The sequence below is a fragment of the Triturus cristatus genome, chromosome 6 (assembly GCF_964204655.1).
Source record: "Triturus cristatus chromosome 6, aTriCri1.1, whole genome shotgun sequence".
Taxonomy (NCBI): domain Eukaryota; kingdom Metazoa; phylum Chordata; class Amphibia; order Caudata; family Salamandridae; genus Triturus; species Triturus cristatus.
Genome location: NC_140589.1, coordinates 1459219269 through 1459240268, shown reverse-complemented (window position 1 = coordinate 1459240268; position 21000 = coordinate 1459219269). Strand labels below are relative to the sequence as shown.

At 43.6% G+C, this 21000-nt stretch overlaps 1 protein-coding gene across 1 annotated transcript in view; it reads right to left on the bottom strand.

Annotated features, from left to right (window-relative positions):
* Nucleotides 1-21000, bottom strand: part of LOC146821533 (uncharacterized) — a 341213-nt gene that overhangs the window by 37615 nt on the left and 282598 nt on the right. Inside the window, exons 7-8 of the mRNA XM_085612520.1 lie at nt 17790-17805; nt 16424-16491 (exon numbers count right to left, since the gene is read on the bottom strand). Of these exons, the coding sequence (XP_085468646.1) occupies nt 16424-16491; nt 17790-17805 (84 nt within the window). The remainder of the gene's footprint in view (nt 1-16423; nt 16492-17789; nt 17806-21000) is intronic.

Below are 21000 nucleotides of genomic sequence, written 5' to 3'. Positions count from 1 at the left end.
GTGGATCCTGGGGGCAGATATGTCCTCCTGACGGGAACGCTTTATGGTGAACCACTCAATCTGGGCAGTGTGTATGCACCCCCGCCTCTTGGGACCACGTTTGTAGAAGGTATAACCTGTCTGTGGGGAGAGCATCCGGAGGGTCTGTCCCTCCTGGGTGGCGACTGGAATGACACTATGACGCCATTAGATAGGAGACGGAGATCGGGGGTTGGTACCTCTAAATTATTGTTGCTTGCACGGGAGCTGGGTTGGGCTGGTGTATGGCGGGAATATCATCCCACTGAGACAGGCTACACATACATGTCAGCGGTACATGGTTCCATGTCTCGACTAGATTACTTTTTCACACCACGGAGCTATATCCACAGGTTTGCCCAGGCCTCACATATTCTGAAAGGGTTGTCGGACCACTCTCCAGTCACAGTAACACTCCTCTTAAATATTCAAAGGCCCCCTTTTAGATGGCGGATGTCCCTGTGGCATCTGCGTGATCCCGACTACCAGGAGTGTCTGCGCACTGCGATTCAAAATTATCTTACCTTAAATATAGACACTGCACCCTCTAAAGTAACCCCATGGGAGGCACTGAAACCTACCATCAGAGGGGTGAACATTAGTTATAAGACTAACTTCAAACGCAAGCGCTCCGCTTAGCAGACCGAATTAGAGACCCAGTGCATTTCCTTGGAGACGCAATACACTCTAGAGCCCACCCCGACCCTTCGGGGAAACCTGTCCCTTGCGCAGCAACAGGTACACCATCACCTTACAGAGGAGGCAAAAGAAATTTGGTTGGCGTCTCAGTATCGAATATACCACTGGGGGGACAAATCCAGTAAAATGTTACATAGACTCTGTCAAGCTCGGCAGGCCCCAGCCATGGTTCCAATTATTAGGGGAGGAGATGGTGCCCTACGTACATCCCCCGCAGAAGTGGTGGAGGAATTTGCACATCATTTCTCCATGCTATACACCCGGAGGGAAGAGATCTCGGGAGATCCCATCGCAGAGTTCCTACGGGATAGTCCCCGTATGCAACTATCGGATCAGATAAGAGACCAATTAGACCTCCCCATTACAATAGACGAATTAACAGCCGCACTGAACCCGATGCGCCCAGGTCGAGCTCCGGGTCCTAACAGGTTCCCTATGGAGTTCCTTTGCTCTCATATGACCACGCTGGGCCCTTATTTATTGGAAACAATTCACAAAGTCCTTGAGAAGCGACTATTGCCCCGGGACTGCCGTCAAGCTGAAATTGTCCTCTTTTTAAAGCTCGGCTGCCCACCAGAGGATCGGTCCTCATACCGTCCTATCTCCCTAATCAACTTCGAATCCAAGCTACTGGGGAAAATAATTGTGGATCGCCTGTGATCCTGCATTCAAGATTTGGTCTATTTGGAACAATTCGGCTTTATGCCGCATCGGGCCACTCGACACAACATTCACAACGCCTTGGCTCTGGCCCCGGAGCTGGGTCATCCTGTGGCCTTACTCTTGGCAGATATAGATAAGGCCTTTGACTCCCTCAGCTGGGAGTACCTATTTAAATTCTTAGAGGCGATCAATTTCGGTCCACGCTTTCTAGCGTACGTGCGCCTACTCTATAAGGAGCCTATGGCATCAGTGCGAATCGCTGCTCACCGTTCTCCCTTCCTCTCCATTGGTCGAGGCACACGGCAGGGTTGCCCCCTTTCCCCTCTCCTTTTTGCCTTGGCGGTGGAGACTCTGGCAGCATGGGTTCGTAGTGATCCGGTGCTCAGAGGCTTTGACTGGCCACGATCACAGCCAGACCGTATTGCGTTATATGCAGATGATGTCTTGTTTTTTATGACCGACCAGTGGGTCTCCACCCCACGTATTCTGCAGATTCTCCGGGTCTTTGGCCAGACCACTGGGCTTCATACTAATCCTGCTAAATCAATACTGTTCCCAGTATGTGGCCAGCAGGGCAGAGGCACGTGGGCATCCCAGCTGAAAAACACCACGTAGGGTTTCCAATATCTGGGAGTGTTTGTGTCTCCCTGTCCAAAGATTTATTGGGCACGTAACATAAATCTGCTCCTCGCCAACCTTTGTGACGAGACTACTATTTGGTCTTTCCTACCTCCCCCACTATATGGACGGTCTGCCATTTTTAAAATGGTCTCCCTCCCCAGAGTGCTCTAGCGCCTTCAAAATTTCCCTTATCATATACCGCGAGCGTGGTTCGTGCATAATACATTTTTATGGAGGGGTGGGGCGATTAGAGTTGCACTACAGACCTGTGCGCAATCCACCTATTGCGGAGATATCGCTGCTGCTGATGTCTACTCCTATTATGTGGCGGCTCACCTTTTAATCATTAATAACTGGTGGTATAATAAGCTACAGACCCGGCGCTCACACTAGAACACACAGTCATGGAAAGGACACCCTTCCTACGGTTACTGTACAGTGCGCAGAAACTCGACTTCTTACCACACGCCAGCCGAACAACAATCAGACTATGGCAGTATATCGTCCGGCGAATGGGCTGGCACATGCGGCTGACGCAGGCAACGTACCTATGGCAAGGTAACCATCTACGTCAGGTGGCCGCACTGAAGGGGTTCCGCCAGTGGGACCTGATTGACATTTCCACATTGGGAGACATCATGGGGAGCACCGTCCTCAAATACTTTCAGCGTCTGCAGGAGGAGTTTCAGCTCCATAAAACCCAGCTCTATAGGTACCTCCAATTACGCCATGCTTTAACTCCCTCGCTTGCAAATCTAACCGACCTCCCTGAATTCCATCCGCTAGAAGGCCGCCTCCTTATGGGCGATCTAGGGGCACACAAAATCAGACAGATATACCAGACACTGACTACACACTCCAACACAACTCTACATAAAACGAGGAAGGCGTGGCAGGATGACATCCCCGACCTAACGAACGATGACTGGGCGGAGGCGATAGCTAGTCCTCGGGGTGCCACCAGATACCGTCTTATTCAGTTCAAGTATGTTCACCCCGTGTATTACAGACGTCTTCATCTCTGGAGGATGAGAGTTGTGGCATCCCATCAGTGCTTACACTGCGACAGGGAGGAGGGGACTTTCCTCCATATGGTATGGAGTTGCATGGCATTACAAACTTTCTGGCGTAGGGTATCAACATGCCTTAAAGAGGTGCTGTCCTGGGACCTTCCACACGATCCCCGACTGTTTCTGCTTCATAGCACAGAGGACATAGGTGGGAACCGATATAAGCAACACCTACTCTTTCTTCTTTAAAACAACAAAAGCAGTGGAACCTTCTATTGACCAGCACATAACCTGTTATCACTCCCACAGTACAAACCCTTTGTTTGAGGGGAATTTGTGTGCACACTAAATGGCACCCACTGTCACAATGCCTATTCCCTAAGGAATCCAAGTATATAACATCAAAAAAAGGTGCACCACACGAGAAACTTAACAGTCACAAAGTTCATCTCCAATTATAGAATTTCTTCAAAAATTATTTCTTTTATTCATTCCATTTTCATTTTATGAGGAACATGGTATTCAGTTCCTATGAATCTACAGATAGACCAGCCGACGCGTTTCGTCCTAATACAGGACTTCTTCAGGGCACTAATTAATGACGAAAACCAAAATAGTATCTTCCTGAATGTTCACCAATGTTTTATACTGGGAAACAAGATTCCATCCAATCAGATATTATCTCAACAACACTGAACTGATATTGGTCCAATTGATGTCCAGTAGGTTCTTGTCACATATGTTCCGCAGTCATACACACAGCAATAATGGGAGTGCTTCGATTTATGATAACTGTCCCAATTCTCGCAATCTGATAGTTGCGATCCAATACCCTTTCCAGGAGACGACGTAGCAGTCCAACGCCCAGTATAAAACATTGGTGAACATTCAGGAAGATACTATTTTGGTTTTCGTCATTAATTAGTGCCCTGAAGAAGTACTGTATTAGGACGAAACGCGTTGGCTGGTCTATCTGTAGATTCATAGGAACTGAATACCATGTTCCTCATAAAATGAAAACGGAATGAATAAAAGAAACAATTTTTTAAGAAATTCTATAATTGGAGATGAACTTTGTGACTGTTAAGTTTCTCGTGTGGTGCACCTTTTTTTGATGTTACCTACTCTTTCTTGCCCTTACAATCGCGAAACGAGATATTGCACTGCTATGGAAGGGAACTTCTCCACCAACAATAGCAAAGTGGAGAAGAGAGCTCGACAAAAGCATTGGCGCAGAGATGGCAGTATTTCAAGCGAGGGGCTGCCCCCGAAAACAGAAAAATATGGTCTTGATGGGCTACGTACCGGGGCATCGACCTCCCTCCTCTTCCTTCGCAATCCCCGTGAAAGTGGCCATGGAGGTTTGGTGGGCCACAATGTATGATGTATTGTTTTATCTCTTTGGGTATTTGTTTGTTTTGAAATTTGCTTGCCAATGTTGGTGGGGTGAGAAAGTGCACGTAAAGTTTTCAGTTCTTTCACTGTTGTTATACATACGAACTGTACCCATTGCTATTTCTGCGTCTGGTAACTGTTTAATATTTTGTCCTCATGTGGACTATGTCGGGCTTTCGCCCAAGTGGTGCTATAAAACCCTAATAAAATATGTTTTAAAAAAAATGTGCTTTTGTCCATTAACTGACGTTTCATCTCTGACCAAACCAAAATAACTGTAGTACAAGTTATAATTAACTGTTGACTGATTTACATCTATCTAAACCTTCCTTAGAAAGATTTCTAAAAATACATTGCCACTAGATTTCAAATAGCAGTTACAAGTATTCATTAAGAACAAATAGTATTTCCCTGCCAGGAGTTGCACAGAACCCAACCTCCTTATAAGATAGCTTCACAAAATGGCATAAAAAAAATGCAATACCATGCATGGAATCTTCTCCCACACACCAAGGCAACCAATAAAGGCTCCACCCAGTGCATCCTAAAATGTTCTCAAAAAGATATGCACCGCAGACATATTCCAGAACCCCACAATCATTAAAAAAATGATACCCCCACACACACACACAGAGCCCCCTCCCCAGACGATGCTATATAATACCCACTTTTATTACGGGACAGAAACAAAATACAAAACTAATCCTAATCGTTTAAATGACCGGAAGTATTGCTACTCATCAATGACTGCCATCTGGGATACGGACACACCCGGGAAGATATGACCACTCCGCCCCATTCAGAAGCCCCCTCCTAGGCATGGAGGAGCACCTCCCTCGTACGAGAGGATACTCTAGGGCTACGGACGCAGACACAGCGGGCTCTTGGCCCCTTTCGACGGCCTCCTGCCCCCTCCCTCCCACCCCCCTTCTCTCCCCCCCCCCCCACGACCTGCTGCTCGGCACGCCTCCCATATGGCCCAGCTGTGCCCCACTTGACAGCTACTGTCTTCCTCCCACTCTCATGCAGAACGATCTCCACCTCCCCCCCTCCCCTCTTACTCTGGACCTCACCCGAGTTTTTGACCCTAACCCGGACCCCTCCATTCATAGTACGCACACGGGGAGCAGTTCGGCTGCTGGCTACGCTCTCTGACCGAACCCGTGTCCAACCACAGAAACAGTTGCTGGATGTGTTACCCGACGCCCCCGAGGCGCTGCTCTACCTAGCGCGCTCTGTGTAGCACTGATGAGGCAGCAATGGCGCGCGCTACGCGCAGACGGCGGCTATGCCTGGCAAACGCGGAATGATCCACTCGAAACGCGCAGAGTTCCATACCAGGCTTGCACAAGCGCTCGGCGGCCTGGGGAGCACACCGCTGAAGGGACGGTAGAGCGCCATGCGCCGTGCGCATAGAGCTGAGCTGCGAAACGGCACACTGGGCTCGTCGGATACACACGCTGACATGTGTGTCTTTGTGAGCTATACTGCAACCTCCTCGTCGCACTCCAGCTTACGCCAAGAGTAGGACACCGGGGCTCCGTTGCCCGGAGACCTGGGCATTTGGTGGGGAACCTGGTGCCTTGCGCGATTCCCCCTGCGGGCCTAGGGGCTAATCGACGGCGCCGCAATGAGGGCGGGAACACAGCGCCCTCCTCTCTTGCAGGCAATGCGCTTCAGATGCGACACGACGAAAAACAGAAAAGCACCATAGACCCACTTACACACAATGTACATACCTGATTCCTATGCATATGTTCAACTGTTTACCGCCGCCGGACCTCCGGGTTGTCGGCTAAATGGCTGTGTCTCACCATCTGAACATGTGTATTTTTGTATTGCTGAATTGACGCTTTGGCAAATGGAAGTACAATGTAAATTGATGAAACTGCGGTTAATAAAGGTTTTCAAAAAAAAAAAAAAAAAAAAAATCAATGACTGCCATCTAACATTTTCTCACCAAAAGTCACAACTACCAAATATACTAGATACACACACTACCACAAGCACAGGGGTAAATGCCTTCAACAACACTCACACATTGCAAATTGTACACACATTGACTTACACCACAACACTACAATTGTCTCCACCATTGAGGACTAACAGGTGGAAAACATACCTAAATGTGGAAAGACATCTTTGGAATTTAGTTGGATGATAATGGCTCATACCATTATTGCAAATACAAATGAAGATGTGTTTGTATCCTTCACAAATTGGTACCCAGCCACACACAATACTAACATATGAAAATAAAATCAGAATATGATAGCCAAGAAGAAACCCATAATTAGTAACCTCAAACCTTTCACTGCTGTAGTATTTGCACGCCTGAGCTTTTAAACAAAAAAATCTGCATTAGGGTGTTCAAGAACAAGTAAGTACCTCTTTGGTCTCTTTGAGCATCCATACAAGCTATGCACTGGTGCAAATCCCACATTTAAATATTGTTGCGGCCTGAAGATATAATGAAAAATGTGGAGATTTTATTTGAACAAGTTTGCTCAATATTTTGTTTCTGTTCCCAAATGGACAACCATTAGTCCTGGAATGCTAACCAAAGCAATATTGCCCCGAAATACCTGGAGTCTAGCAATACCAAATATATATATGCTTTTTCCTAGGGAATGTAGTCTGCACAATAAATACCATAATATTAGCGCAGATCACAAAAGTATAGCAGAATCAGGGTTTACATTCATCTGATGACGGATCAAAATCAGGATTAAATGCCAGGTAAATCAAAAACCCACATATTTTCTAATTATGTACTATCGGTGCAAGCTAGACTTCCCTTGCTCTGACGGGCTGGCCAGTAGAACACTCTGCACTTGACATAGCATTTGCCCCAAAACATGGTAATCCCCTCCAGTCGCCCTCCAGCAGCAACACATCCCTTCAAACGCTTGACCCAAACTGTTCCTCTGGGTCTACTGAGCATGGGGGTATCAGACATGTATGGGTTTTAGGGTTCATTGTGCCCACAAACAACAAACCGGGTGAAGTGCCTTTTGGAAATTTGGAAAGTTGCTGCAAACAAAATCCCAGCTCAGGGTATCTATCTTTTGCTCACAGATATCTCCCCATGGATGTTTGGAATAACCCACAACCTTTTATTGCCATTTTAGAAGCCATACAACACTGACAGAAACCAAATTTGATCTGTGCAGAAGAAACAGTTAGCCCTGAACAGCAGTTCCCAAGCACTGAAGTGTTATTCGAGGCCGCATTTATGTGACACACTTTCTTCCTGCGTCTGAACACTTGTGAGATGAGTGAGAGCGCATATATGGAGTCCAGGTGTGAAATCTTGCAATAGGTGAAGCATCAATCCTAATATTCTCTATAGGAAACACTGCCTTAGGGAATATCTTGAAGATACCAACAGTGATTCAATGAAATGCTGATTAGAGAAAGCCAGCACTTGTATCGTTTGAAATAGCACGTGCAGAATGTGACCTCCAAAGCCACCAATTATTACTGTGAACTCCCCTATGTGATTTACGCCTATGCAGGTCTGACACTAGATGGATCTGCACAGACAGGGGATGATCCGCATAAAAGCTGTTTTTCCAAAACTGTTTTAGATTTTTTAGAAACGTTGTGTGTTCGATGAGATTGAAACAAATACTAAATAGAACATTTAACAATAATTGGTAAACACATTTGAAGACAGGGCATAGAGGGCGGTCGATAAAAGGAGCGGAAAAGTCATTTTTCAATGTATAAAAACAGCTACATAAGTCCTGTTCGCCGTAATCGAAACAGAAACTACAAATGTGTATAAAGCATGACCGGAAAGTATAGTAGAAGACAGGGCAAGTAAGGGGGATATAAAAGCAGTAGGGAAGAAAATACTTTAATTTAAAAATGATTCTGTACACCACCAATCCAGGGCTTCTAGGAAAGTCACAAGATCGAAATCATTAGTTTTGAAAAATGTGTGAGTATAAAACAAAAGATCTAAAATAAAGTTAATAACAAGGCTATCAGAAAATAAATGGCACTAAAAAGAGCCTTTATTATTATTCGGTGCTTGGAGAAAAGCTACAACATGGAATGTTAACAAGGAGTACGCCCTTTCCCTGTAGAGTCAAGTATGCTCAGTCCTTCATAAACATACCAGGTGTTGTTATGGTAGATAGATGGCATACCAAGATTTGGCATAACAGCTGACAATCCTGCTAAGTTTCTCAAGCTGGGGACAAAACATGATGGACCATACCCACTGTTGCCTGTAGCAGGTATTGGAGAAAACAATGATCCTATACGGAGAAATCTCCACTATCTTTTTGAATGTAGGTGGTATGGCAACCTTCAAACAAAGTTATCATTTACTGTAAAAAATCCAAGGCTATGTCCAACTCAATGCATTCTCTTCACATCAAGCTGCTGAAATATTGCCTTGTCGTCTTTTAATGGGAATAGGCCATGCCACTTAAAGGCTTTCTCACCCACTCAAGCCATATCCACATTTGGAGATCCCAAGTTAGTATTCAATACCACAAGCCCAGTTATTGCTGTAAAGACAGTACACCAATAATCACACTTCACCCAAACATGAATCTGGTGGGACTCCTTCATTGAGATGGGAGAAGAGAGCCAACGTGAAAGCTGATTGCCCTACAGGGTCTTTGTAATGCAAATGAAGGGTGGATGGCTTTGATTGCTCCAACCATGCACACAGGTGATTGGGTAATGCAATTAAAAAGACTAGGATGTAAACTGTGTATGGCCTTTCTACATAGAAAGAACAAAACAGTAAAAAAAAAAAAAAAAAAAAATTTTTGACTAGGGCCAGTAGAAAGTTTAGCAAAGATAAGAAAAGGCCAAACAAGTAAGCAGTTTGAACAAGGCAAGTGGAAGGTGAACATTTGAAACACAGTCATGTTATAATGAGTGCTCGAAGTTGCATGCTGGCTCAGTTTATGAACTTGTAGTTAATGCTCAAATAGGTACACAAAGTTAAAAAAGAAAATAATGCTAAGGCTGGATACAGTATATCATTAAAAACAAATTGTAAGGTAAATTATGTCTAAGGATGCTCACAACCTTTTGACTTTGAAAATAAAACACACAAACATTAATGAAAAAACTCAATTGAAGTAGCATTATGGTTCGAAAGCAAAACCTAAAACCCTTCAATATTTGATAGTTATAAGATGCTTACGCACCCCACAACCCACACCCTGACCATGCTCTGCTCATGACCTCGCATTTTACATCAGTGTTTTTAAAAAAAATGTTTTATGGAGAGTTCAAGGAGACACAGAGATACAGAACTGCAAAGATAAAGTGCATCGTGCAAAACAATTAGATTATAAATACTCGAGCTGCCATTACAGATAAACATCGTACAGGAAAGAAATACCGCCGTACAAATCCGCAGTATAAAGTACGAAATGCAGAACATTGAAAGTATACATATTCAAGCTGTCAAACAAATAACCATGTTGCAGAAAGAGAATGGAGCATTCATATGGCAAGAAGGTAAGAGATACCAAAAGTGCATAACATGGAGTATCAATAGTTTTGGAGGGTGATCATCGAGATACATACTCTCTCAAACTTGGCTATTTGATCCAAAACCTGCCACCTCCTCAGCCCCTTATACACCAGTTAAAGCAGAGACCCTTTCCCTTTTTTTGGACTAATTCCCCAAGGAACTCCAGCATTTCTCAAACTTCCTTGAAGACCCTGATCTTAAGGCATATTTTCTTTCACTATCTTTGATTGTTTAATTTCGCTCTCCAGGCTTGGAATGAAGGAATCTTATCGGTTCGCCAGCTCTGTAAAATTAAATATCTTGCTACTAGTGCTGCAATAAATAAGCACTCTTCATGGGTGGAGCTTAGCATTCTATTGGGAGAGCAACCAAAAACTGCAATGGATATGTCAATGGAAATGGAAAGATCTATGGTGACTCTGAGATATCTGGTATCCCTGGACATATTATATGGGGAGGTGATTTTAACTTCTTGCAGGACCCTTCTGTTGACTCCACAAACAAAGAGCGCAAACAAAATAAACCCCAGGTCTCCACTGCCCTGTCTAGCTGTAAAAATGACTTAGATATAGTAGATAAGTGGCGCCTTAAAAATCCAGGCAAGTGGGAGTTCTCTTGTTATTCGGCAAAGTACGATTCAGCTTCCAGAATAGGTTTCTTCTTGACCTCATATAATCTCTCTGTCAATAAGTATGATCATATTCTGAATGCTTTTTCGGATCATTCCCTAATTAAAATGGAGATCACTGCCGGAAGCAGGGAACGGAAAGGTACCGAAAAGATGGTATTTTAAAAAATTCAATCTAAGAAAATGAGCGCTGGTGCACAGAAATAGCCAATGAGATTAGCGCCTTTTTCGAGATAAATAAAGACTCCGCCCCAGTTAATGTAATCTGGGACACATTTAAGGCCACGCTAAGAGGCATAATCACCTCAAAAGAAATACCGCAGCAAAAGGGCAAAAAAAGTGGAAAGATTGAAGATCGAAGCAAGACTCGCTCTTGCGAACCAGGAGCAGACTAAGAATAGGAATTTGAATGCTAAACTAGAGTTAGCCCAGGCAAAAATACAAATGAGGGAATTTTATTACGATTTAGGGGATGCACCAAGTAGGACTTACCTCCAGACAGTCTATGAAGAAAGTGAATACACAGAGAAGCTTTTAGCTTGGCAGGCAAAGGAGAAACAGGTGCGTAACAGAATTGAGAGTATCTGGGATGAACCAACTAAAACACGCTTAACTAGATCTCGGGATATAGGCGATGCCTTTTTTAAGCATTATAAAGAAATCTATCAATCAGATCATCATGCAACTTCCGAATCTGTCTTAGGTTTCCTAGACAACTTGCCTATTCCTTATTTAAATACGGAATTTCAAGAAGAATTGATAGCGGACTTTACGATGGATGAACTTAATTTAGTTAAAAGTTCTATGTCAAACTGTAAAGCAACATACGAAGATGGCCTTCCCGTTGAATTTTTGAAAAGGTTCGCTTCAACCCTTAATATTGAAATTTTAAAACTTGCTAATTATCTTCTTAAAGGGGGCGTCCCTCCGCTATCTTTTCATACAGCCGTAGTGGTTAGTATCCTGAAGAAGGATAAAAACAGAGAGAACGTTAATTCATATAGGCCCATAAGCCTACTTAACGTCGATTATAAAATCTTTACAAAGCTCGTTACTAATAGGCTTAACAGAATGGTGGGCTCTCTTATCCACACGGATCAGTGCGGTTTCGTAGCCAGGAGACAGCTTCATACCAACACAAAATTTTTACTAGAAGCACTTTATTTTTTTAACAAAAATAGGACTGAGGCTCAGATTTGGTTTTTAGATGCTGAAAAAGTGTTTGATTTGGTTTCATGGGAATGTCTGTTTTTAATCTTGGAAAACATTGGCTTCCCAGATGGGTTCACACAACTAATAAGACGGTTATATACGAACTCACAGGCGCAAATCCTAATTAACTCCATAAATGTAGGCACCTGTCCAATAAATAGAGGCACTAGACAAGGGTGTCCTCTTTCTCCGATTTTATTTGCGCTATTTATAGAACCCCTAGCAATAGCAATTAGACAGAAAAAGGCGCATACCGTCCCCCTTCAAGGGATGAATAATGTAAAATTGTATGCTGACGATATCGTTCTTTTCTTAAATCCTAGATATGACACCTGGGACTAAATCATGAACATTTTCTCTGATTTCCAGGCAATAGGAGGCTATAAAATAATAAATCCAAGACGGAAATATTACTGTGCAATTGTTTTCCGATTCACTATTGCAAGATTTTAGATCCGTATATAACACTCGTCTAAAGAGATACTTAGGGATCTACGTGACAGAGAAAGTAGAAGACATATTCCACTTGAACTATACCCCGTTGATTAAAAAAGTGAAACGCCTCTTAGCACGATGGAACCAACTCCCTCTACTAATATTAGGTCGGGTGGCACTAATTCGTATGTCTATTCTGCCCTGATTTAATTTCCTATTTAGTGCTGCCCTGTGCGCGCTTCAAGCATCTTTTTTTAAAGAGATAGATAGTAGGTTTTCTTCCTTCTCATGGTCTAACAAAACACCAAGGTTGGCACTGAGCACTTTAAGCTACCCTGTTGCAGAGGGAGGGCTGTCCCTTTCAAATATTAGGAATTACTACCACACTAGTTTTGCACATACTAGTTGTAGATTTTTATCTCTATTAGACCCCTCTGAGGTAGACAATTTTTTTATGACTAAAATATTAATGGAGTACAATATTGCCAACCCCACAAGATTAGTTAAATACACTACAAAAGTTTGATATAAGACCCTTAAATGGATGTTCAAGGAAAAAACTCAATTCCTAACATTTTTTGGTATTCCAAGAATTAATTGCTCGACAAGGCTATCCCATTTTTATACGGGGGAAAGATGTTTATTAGATACCCGTATCTTAAGAATGTGGGAAGATAATGGATATGTACAGATTCGGGATTTTATCATAGGCAACTGCTGGAAGTCTTGGCCTGAGATAGAAATGGGGTTCCTACACTCTAAAGCATTACTGAAATGGTCATTTATCATAAAACACTTTTTGGAAAAATTTGACCTAAGAAGTATACCTTCAAGAGCAGACATCAGTGAAGTTTTTGATACCCCGTCACAAAATTTTCGGCAGAAATAAGTCTCTCTCCTTATATGAGAAAATTCTAGATAGATGGTGGAAAAAGGAAGGGATGCACCTCTCAAATTTAACCTGGAGCAGAATTAATAAACTCAATGCTTCAGTACTGAGAGACGCAAACCTTAAGCGTATGCAACTTTATTCTAAATGGCTAATTTATAGGACTCCTTCTTTCCTACATAATATGTATCCACAAATTGATGACAGGTGTTTCCGTTGCACCAAAGAGAATGGTGGCACCTGGTCACACATTGTTTGGGAATGTCCAAAAATCAGCACTTTGTGGGAAGAAATTGAAAACCATTTTACATCAGTGTTGACATCTCAAATTACATCACAAACAAGATGACTGATGAGATCACATGACAGCACCAATGACATCTTGTTGAATGCTTTTGCTGTTGCTAATAAACAAATAAAATACAAACATCAATGTAAGGAGTTTGTATTGGTCATTTGCATTTTGGCAGGTGAGCCATCTAGCTTGGAGTCAGTAGAAAGCGGTGAGTGTGTGTCCTTGGAAAGTAAAGCTGGGTCTGCTGGTAAAAGCTAAATTTGATTACTTTGTCTGGAGAGACGGAGAAGTACAGGGAAGTTAGATTAGGAGACCTTTGCAGTCATCTAGTTTACGCATCTCAAGAGTGTTACTTGGATTTGGTTGTGTGCCAGCGTGGAAAGCTAAGATGGTTGTTGTTTCAGTATTATTGTACTATTAATCCTACTTAACTTCTCATCAGCTTTTGACACTGTCAAACATGACAATCTCTTGAGCTTTCTGGAACGTAGGTTGGGGCTCTCAGGCTCAGTAGTAAATGGTTTGCCTCTTTTTTCAATAACAGAACTCAGAGAGTCAAAAACAATCAAAACCTATCCAATTCCAGTCCTTGCACTCTGGGGGTTACCTAAGGGTCCTCTCTCTCACCCACACTTTTCAACCTATTCACTGAACATCTTACTGAAATCCTCAAAGCATCTAACATCTAATATCACATGTATGCGGATGACACCCAGTTGTACATGAAAATCTCTTCTGATGATATCAAGACACTCAACAGAACCATGCACAAAACCCAAAACTGGTTAACCTTCAACCATCTCAATCTGAACGCCCTCAAAACGGAATTCCGCCTTATCTCACCGCCCAACAAGCCCCCATCGTGGAGAAATATTTGAAAAATCTCTCCGCTCTTGACTGCACACCACACATCATAGACTGTACGAGATCTTTGGTAATAGTGCTAGAGTGAACTTCCAAATGAGCATCCTAAGGAAATTAAAACCCTTCCTTCCCCCCGCTGACTTCAAATCTGCTATGCAAGCATTAGTCATCTCACGGCTGGAATACGGCAGTGCAACCCTCTGCGGCCTACTGAGGTACAGACTGGCCCCTCTCAGGGCGTCACTGAATGCTGCGGCTAGGCTCATCACAGGCTCCAAGAAAACAACCACATTTCCCTGGATTTTAAATCTCTGAATTGGATTCCTTTTGAGGCTAGGATTCAACTAAAACTTGCATGTTTGACCCTTAAAGCACTTCATTTCAACACTCCTCTGTACCATGCAAATAAGCTAGGACTGTCGGGCGGTGCCCGTTCCTCAAGGAGCACCAGTACCTTGTTGCTTAAACCAAAGAAATTTAAAAAAATTAAAACTTACAATCAATCCTTCTCAGGTTTTGCCCCAAGAATCTGGAACTCCCTACCTGCGGAAACTAGATTGATTCTATCAACAATGTCCTTCAAAAAGGAAGTGAAAGCTTTACTGATGAGTACTTTTCTGAGTTAGAAGTTTTGCCTCTGCCGTTTGTCATATCCGACTAGATTTGGTGGGTCCTCTGAGCCCAACGGCATGCTCCTCCTCATCTAGTGTCACAATGACTCTTCTTGCTTTATTCTACTCACATGTTCTTCTGCCTTCCTTGTCATGCACCGCTGCTTACTTTTGTTACTTGGCAATTTTATGGCTTGGATACCTGCCTTTATTATGTCACTACATAACTGTTGTTATTTGTGTAAATTGTTGCTTTTCTGCCACAATTGTCTCCCCTATGTGTACTGCAACCCGTCTGTAAAGCGCTCTGATACCCTCTAAGGTCATGTTCGCGCTATACAAAACGTTGTGAATAAATAAATAAGATGGATCTTTGAACATTTCATTATCTGAAACTTGGCTGGTGGTTAGGCAGTCGACAAAATTAAGGATGTCAGCGTTATAGATGATTTGAACAGCAAGTTCTTTGTTGATGGCAGGGGTTTCAGGGTGTCAGGAGCAGATAGTGAAAGTGAAAAAGAAATGTTTAAATCTCAAAGAACTGTACATGAACAGCAGAACTTTAACTTCCCTACCAGTTTCTGTTTCATTGATAAAGCCTGATGCTTGGAAATCCAACTACAAAAAATAAATATATACATATACTATATGGAACCTTGCAATCCTTGCACAAATGCTTGACTCAGATTTCCTTGTTCTGCCTGTATTAGTGAAATTACCCTGCTGCTGAATTGCAATAACATATTACAGTAGAGTAGTGATGTGATAATGCCTGCTTGAAGGGCCACAGTGAAAGGTAGGTCATAGCGCTTAATTACAGCAGAAGTTCAGACAATGACATTGAGAACTGGCATTTAGAACCAGGATCAGCAGATAGGAGCTATGTACTGCAATATGTTTTTGTACACTACATGTAACTCCAGGAAAGACAATCTCTTGGCATGTTTCTACACATTCGGATTTACAGTAGTTTTTAATCTGACTTACATTAAACCAATTTGAATATCTTTTTGCAATAAATTACCAACTGATTTTTGTGTGTTTAATTTCTCCCACAGATTCTACTTTTATTTTTCATGTCACCAACCACATTGTCTCTTTCATATAAAAGAGCAAGACACCAAGGAAAGGGTGATGATGTGACCATGCAGCATTAAAACAAATAAAATAACCTGTGCTCCACATTAAAAGGATATTGCAAGTCACCTCAGAGTTTAATGACAGCCTCAAAAGGAACTTGGCCTTCAGCTTCGTTCCGCTATATGGTCATGGAACTTCTTGATGACTTGCAATAGGTTTATGGCATTGATCCCTTTTCCCGTGTATAATACTCTCTTCAGAACAACGACCTAACCTTTGAAGAAACCCCTGCAGACACAACAACAAATTTCACACAACAATTATAAAAGTGTTAAAAATAGGTAGAAAAACTAAAAAAGAGCTCAGAGGACAGATATAGAAATTCTGTTTTAAACGTAATCGTGAGTACATGGACCTTCAATGTTTTGTCTTTCTAGGATTAGGCTGCAGCATTGCTCCCAAGCAAAGAAATATAAAAAACAAAAAATCTGTACCTGTTTCATTAAAAGAACCACGTGGAAGCACGGGCAGTAACACATGATCTGATCTCCATCTCCTGTGGCTGAAAGATAAAGAATAGTAGAATGAAATCAAGCACATTTTCTGCGAGACTTTCTAGTCTGGAAAACGTTATCTTGCCGATGTATCCCTACCATCCGTATTTTCTGTCAATTATGTATACATTTCTGTTTGAAAAAGGGTATTCCCTGTTCTTTTTCAGTAAATTAACTTTATGCTGAAACTTACAAACCCCTGCACCTTTTTTCAGAATCGCAGAATCACTTGGATTATTGTCAGATTTGATATGTAAATAAAATATGACTCTACAACAATAAAAGCCCTCAGGTATGTAAATCCTAAATCGTGCTCGCATAGAAGAAACGGATGATTCCAAGCCATCTCTTGGCAGTCGCGTGACAGTGAGGCCTATTGTGGGACTACTGTTTTCTACGCCATTTACGACACCATTTTCAAGGCCCGGGCTGTAATTTAACTAGTGAATTCTGGAATGTACTGGTTCACATCAATTGACCCAGATGAATTGAAATTTAAAATTTCAATGTCTTTTAGAAAGAAAAACAACTGAAATATGGAGTCCACAATAACTATGAGTCATCTGGTGATACGAATTCTTTTAACTAACCATGAGAAATTGATTATTGTACCAACATCACAACGGTTCTGTAGTCCATTAATCAATTTTCTCAGTATATTATGGCCTGGGATGGAATACAGCAGACATTCTGACACAGGAGCCATAAGCTATTAACCACCAGGCACATCAGCCAGAACCTATTCAAGAGGCTGTAAGGCAATCCTGGGGGAGGCCCTCTGTTCAAGTACACTGGCCACGTGATGGGTTAAAAGATGAAGACAAGGTATCCGAGGAGTGCTATTATTACCTCTTTTAAACTTGTACATATTCTGGGGTCTGCTATCAATTATTAGGCAACTCAGTCAAGTGCCATGATACCTGGCCACTAAGCTGTATTTCAAACGTCACAAAAATAACTTCAAGCGGAAGTATGTTCTTTTTACCTACAGGATTTTTGTAATTTTTTCAATTCCTCAGTAATGTTTAAAATATAAAAAAACAATGGTCTCAATTCACAAAGATTTTTCTGTTAGTAGATGTGGCCTACTCTTGAATTTTGCAGGAGTAGGTCGCGGCTGCACCTGCTTGAAAGCTGCAACCTCGTATTGAGTACACCTCTTGTGAGTAATAAATAAATGCTCACACCCACCTTATTATGCAGAGTAGTATATGACTGATTAAAAAGCCGGCCAATCTTATTGTCTTGTGTTATGAATAATGTATTGCAGAGACCATAAAAATGCAAATATAGGAACAATACATACCTGCTGCAGCCCCTACCTACAAATAATGGAAAAAGGGCTTGGTTAAAATGTGGGCTTAATTGAAAACAATTATCAAAATATTCTCATCTTGTAATATTACGATTCAAATGTGTTACAAATTTATGTAGCATTTCACAAGACAGTCGAAAAGACGTAGATTTAACAAGCTTAGGTAAAGCCAATAGGTTTGATGGTCACACTCGAGGGCTGACAATATCAATAAAAATGCTGACTTCAATGTGCAAAACAAATAAAACAATCATTGCCAAAGCCAGTAGATCTGTCCTTGGGAAGCTGGTGAGGTGGCTATTTATTTTTTTCCAAGCTTATGCCACAAATAAAAAGAACAAGACATGCTACTGTCTTGATGTGGTGGCTATATGCCTTCAATTTGTTTTTTAAAAGGAACCTTGGTTTATAATTTTAATAAAAACGTATGGTTGTTTCCTGGCATTCAGTTGTATTTAGAATAAGAATTTAAACCCATTTAATTTGAATGCACCTCATAGGAAAGTATGACTTTATTATGGGAAAGAAAGGTAAATCTGCATTCTTCTCTTCTGGTAATACTCTTGTATTCATCAATTAGAAATAGTCTACATTTATTAAGTACAGTTACATTATTCTATTTGTTAATCACGGCTTTATTTTTCACATTAATGAAAAATAGCATTTTTTAAGGTTACAGTGTTGTGGCTGAATTTATATTGAGAGTCTGCTGCTACTCGTGCCATTAGAGGGTGTACCAGACCTTATATTCATACTATATTCACACTGCAACACGGCATCAGAAAGAAGCATCGGATTGAGATTGAAAAATACATTTTCAGCCAGTGTTTAATTTTAGATTGCATAATCAGAAGAGTGGTAGGTGTGTGATAGTTTTATTGTGATTTCAAGGTCGACATTTACCTGAAAGCAGGGTATGCGGACTGCAAGAAATAAGCAAGCACTTACACACACAACCCCCCTTATAACTAGACTTTCCTATTTTCAATGTTTATTTTTTGTGGCTTTCAGTGGTGCTTAATCAGTGTTTTTTTAAACTTCTTGAAATCAGTAGTAATCAGTGTCTATTTAGCTGCCTAGCCCCCAAAATAGACAAAATAGCATTTTTCATTGTTTTGCAGTGATTATTATAATACACATATTCAACATAAAGAAGAAGTTTTGCAGGGTATTTAGGGGGTCATTAGGATGGCGGGCGGACTTTAGTCAGCCCGCCATCCTAGCGGTAACGGGACCGCCCACCTGTCATGCGGCGGTCCCACACCCCTGATAATGATGCAACCGCCACCGCGGCGGTCGCATCTGGCAATTTAATATTGTTGTGCATTTCCATGCACAATGTGGCAGGCACCAAGCGGTGCCTGTTACCCTGTGCATGGAAATAGAGGGGGGTACCATATGTACCCCCCCCAGTGCACAACCGACCCCCCTCCCCTACAGAGGGGGCCCGTAACGGGCACCCCCAGGGCCAGACTCCGCCAGCCTTTCCAAGGCGGTTCCACCACCATCAATCAATCAATCATATCACTTGTATAGCGCGCTACTCACCCGGAAGGGTCTCAAGGCGCTTGGGGGGAGGGGGCCGCTACTGCTCGAACAGCCAGGTCTTGAGTTGTCTCCTGAAGGCGAGGTGGTCCTGGGTCAGCCGAAGGTGGATGGGGAGGGAGTTCCATGTCTTGGCCGCCAGGTAGGAGAAGGATCTGCCTCCGGCGGTGGCTCTTCGGATGCGTGGTACGGCGGCGAGGGCGAGGCTAGCGGATCGTAGCTGGCGGGTGGGCGTGTGGAAGGTCAGGCGGTCGTTGAGGTACTTGGGGCCCAGGTTGTGGAGAGACTTGTGTGCGTGGGTGAGGAGCCTGAACGTGATCCTCTTGTTGACGGGGAGGCAGTGCAGGTTCCTCAGGTGGCCGGAGATGTGGCTGCGTCGAGGGATGTCTAGGATGAGTCGGGCGGAGGCGTTCTGGATGCGTTGTAGTCTTTTCTGTAGCTTGGCTGTGGTTCCGGCGTAGAGGGTGTTTCCGTAGTCCAGCCGGCTGGTGACGAGGGCCTGGGTGACCGTCTTCCTGGTTTCGATCGGGATCCATCGGAAGATCTTGCGGAGCATGCGGAGGGTGTGAAAGCATAAAGAGGAGACGGCGTTGACTTGTCTGGTCATGGAGAGGGAGGAGTCCAGGATGAAGCCCAGGTTGCGTGCGTGGTCTGTCGGCTTGGGGGCGGTGCCCAGGGCAGGGGGCCACCAGGAGTCGTCCCAGGCGGAGGGTGATGGTCCAAGGATGAGGACTTCCGTCTTGTCTGAGTTCAGTTTCAAGCGGCTGTTCTTCATCCACTCGGCGACGTCTTTCAACCCTTCGTGGAGGCTGGTTCTGGCGGTGTCGGGGTCTCTGGTGAGGGAGAGGATCAGCTGGGTGTCGTCGGCGTAGGAGATGATGTTGAGGTTGTGTTGGCGTGCGATGGCTGTGAGGGGTCTCATGTAGACGTTGAAGAGGGTGGGGCTGAGTGATGATCCTTGCGGGACGCCGCAGATGACTTCGGTGGCCTCGGAACGAAACGGGGGGAGGCGGACTCTCTGTGTTCTTCCAGCTAGGAACGAGATGATCCACTTCAGTGCCTTCTCTTGGATGCCGGTGTTGCTGAGGCATTGGACTAGGGTGCGGTGGCAGACAGTGTCGAACGCGGCGGAGAGGTCCAGGAGGATGAGTGCTGCTGTTTCTCCGTTGTCGAGAAGGGCTCGGATGTCGTCGGTGGCTGCGATGAGGGCGGTCTCGGTGCTGTGGTTGGCTCTGAAATCGGACTGCGAGGGGTCGAGGGATCCATTCGTCTCGAGGAAGGCGGCAAGCTGACTGTTGGCGATCTTCTCGATGACTTTGGCAGGAAAAGGGAGGAGCGAGATGGGGCGGAAGTTCTTGAGGTCGGTGGGGTCCGCTGTTGGTTTCTTCAGTAGGGCGCTGAGCTCGGCATGCTTCCAGCTCTCCGGGAAGGTGGCGGTGTCGAAGGAGGTGTTGATGACGTCTCAGAGTTGGGGTGCGATGGTGGAGTCGGCCTTGTTGAAGATGTGGTGGGGGCAGGGGTCAGTCGGAGATCCGGAGTGGATGGTGTTCATTGTGCGGGCTGTGTCTTCGGTGGTCACTGCGGTCCAGGTGCGGAGGGTGGCAGTGGGGTGCGTTGGTTCGACGGTAGGGTGCGAGGATGGTGTGTCGAAGCTGTT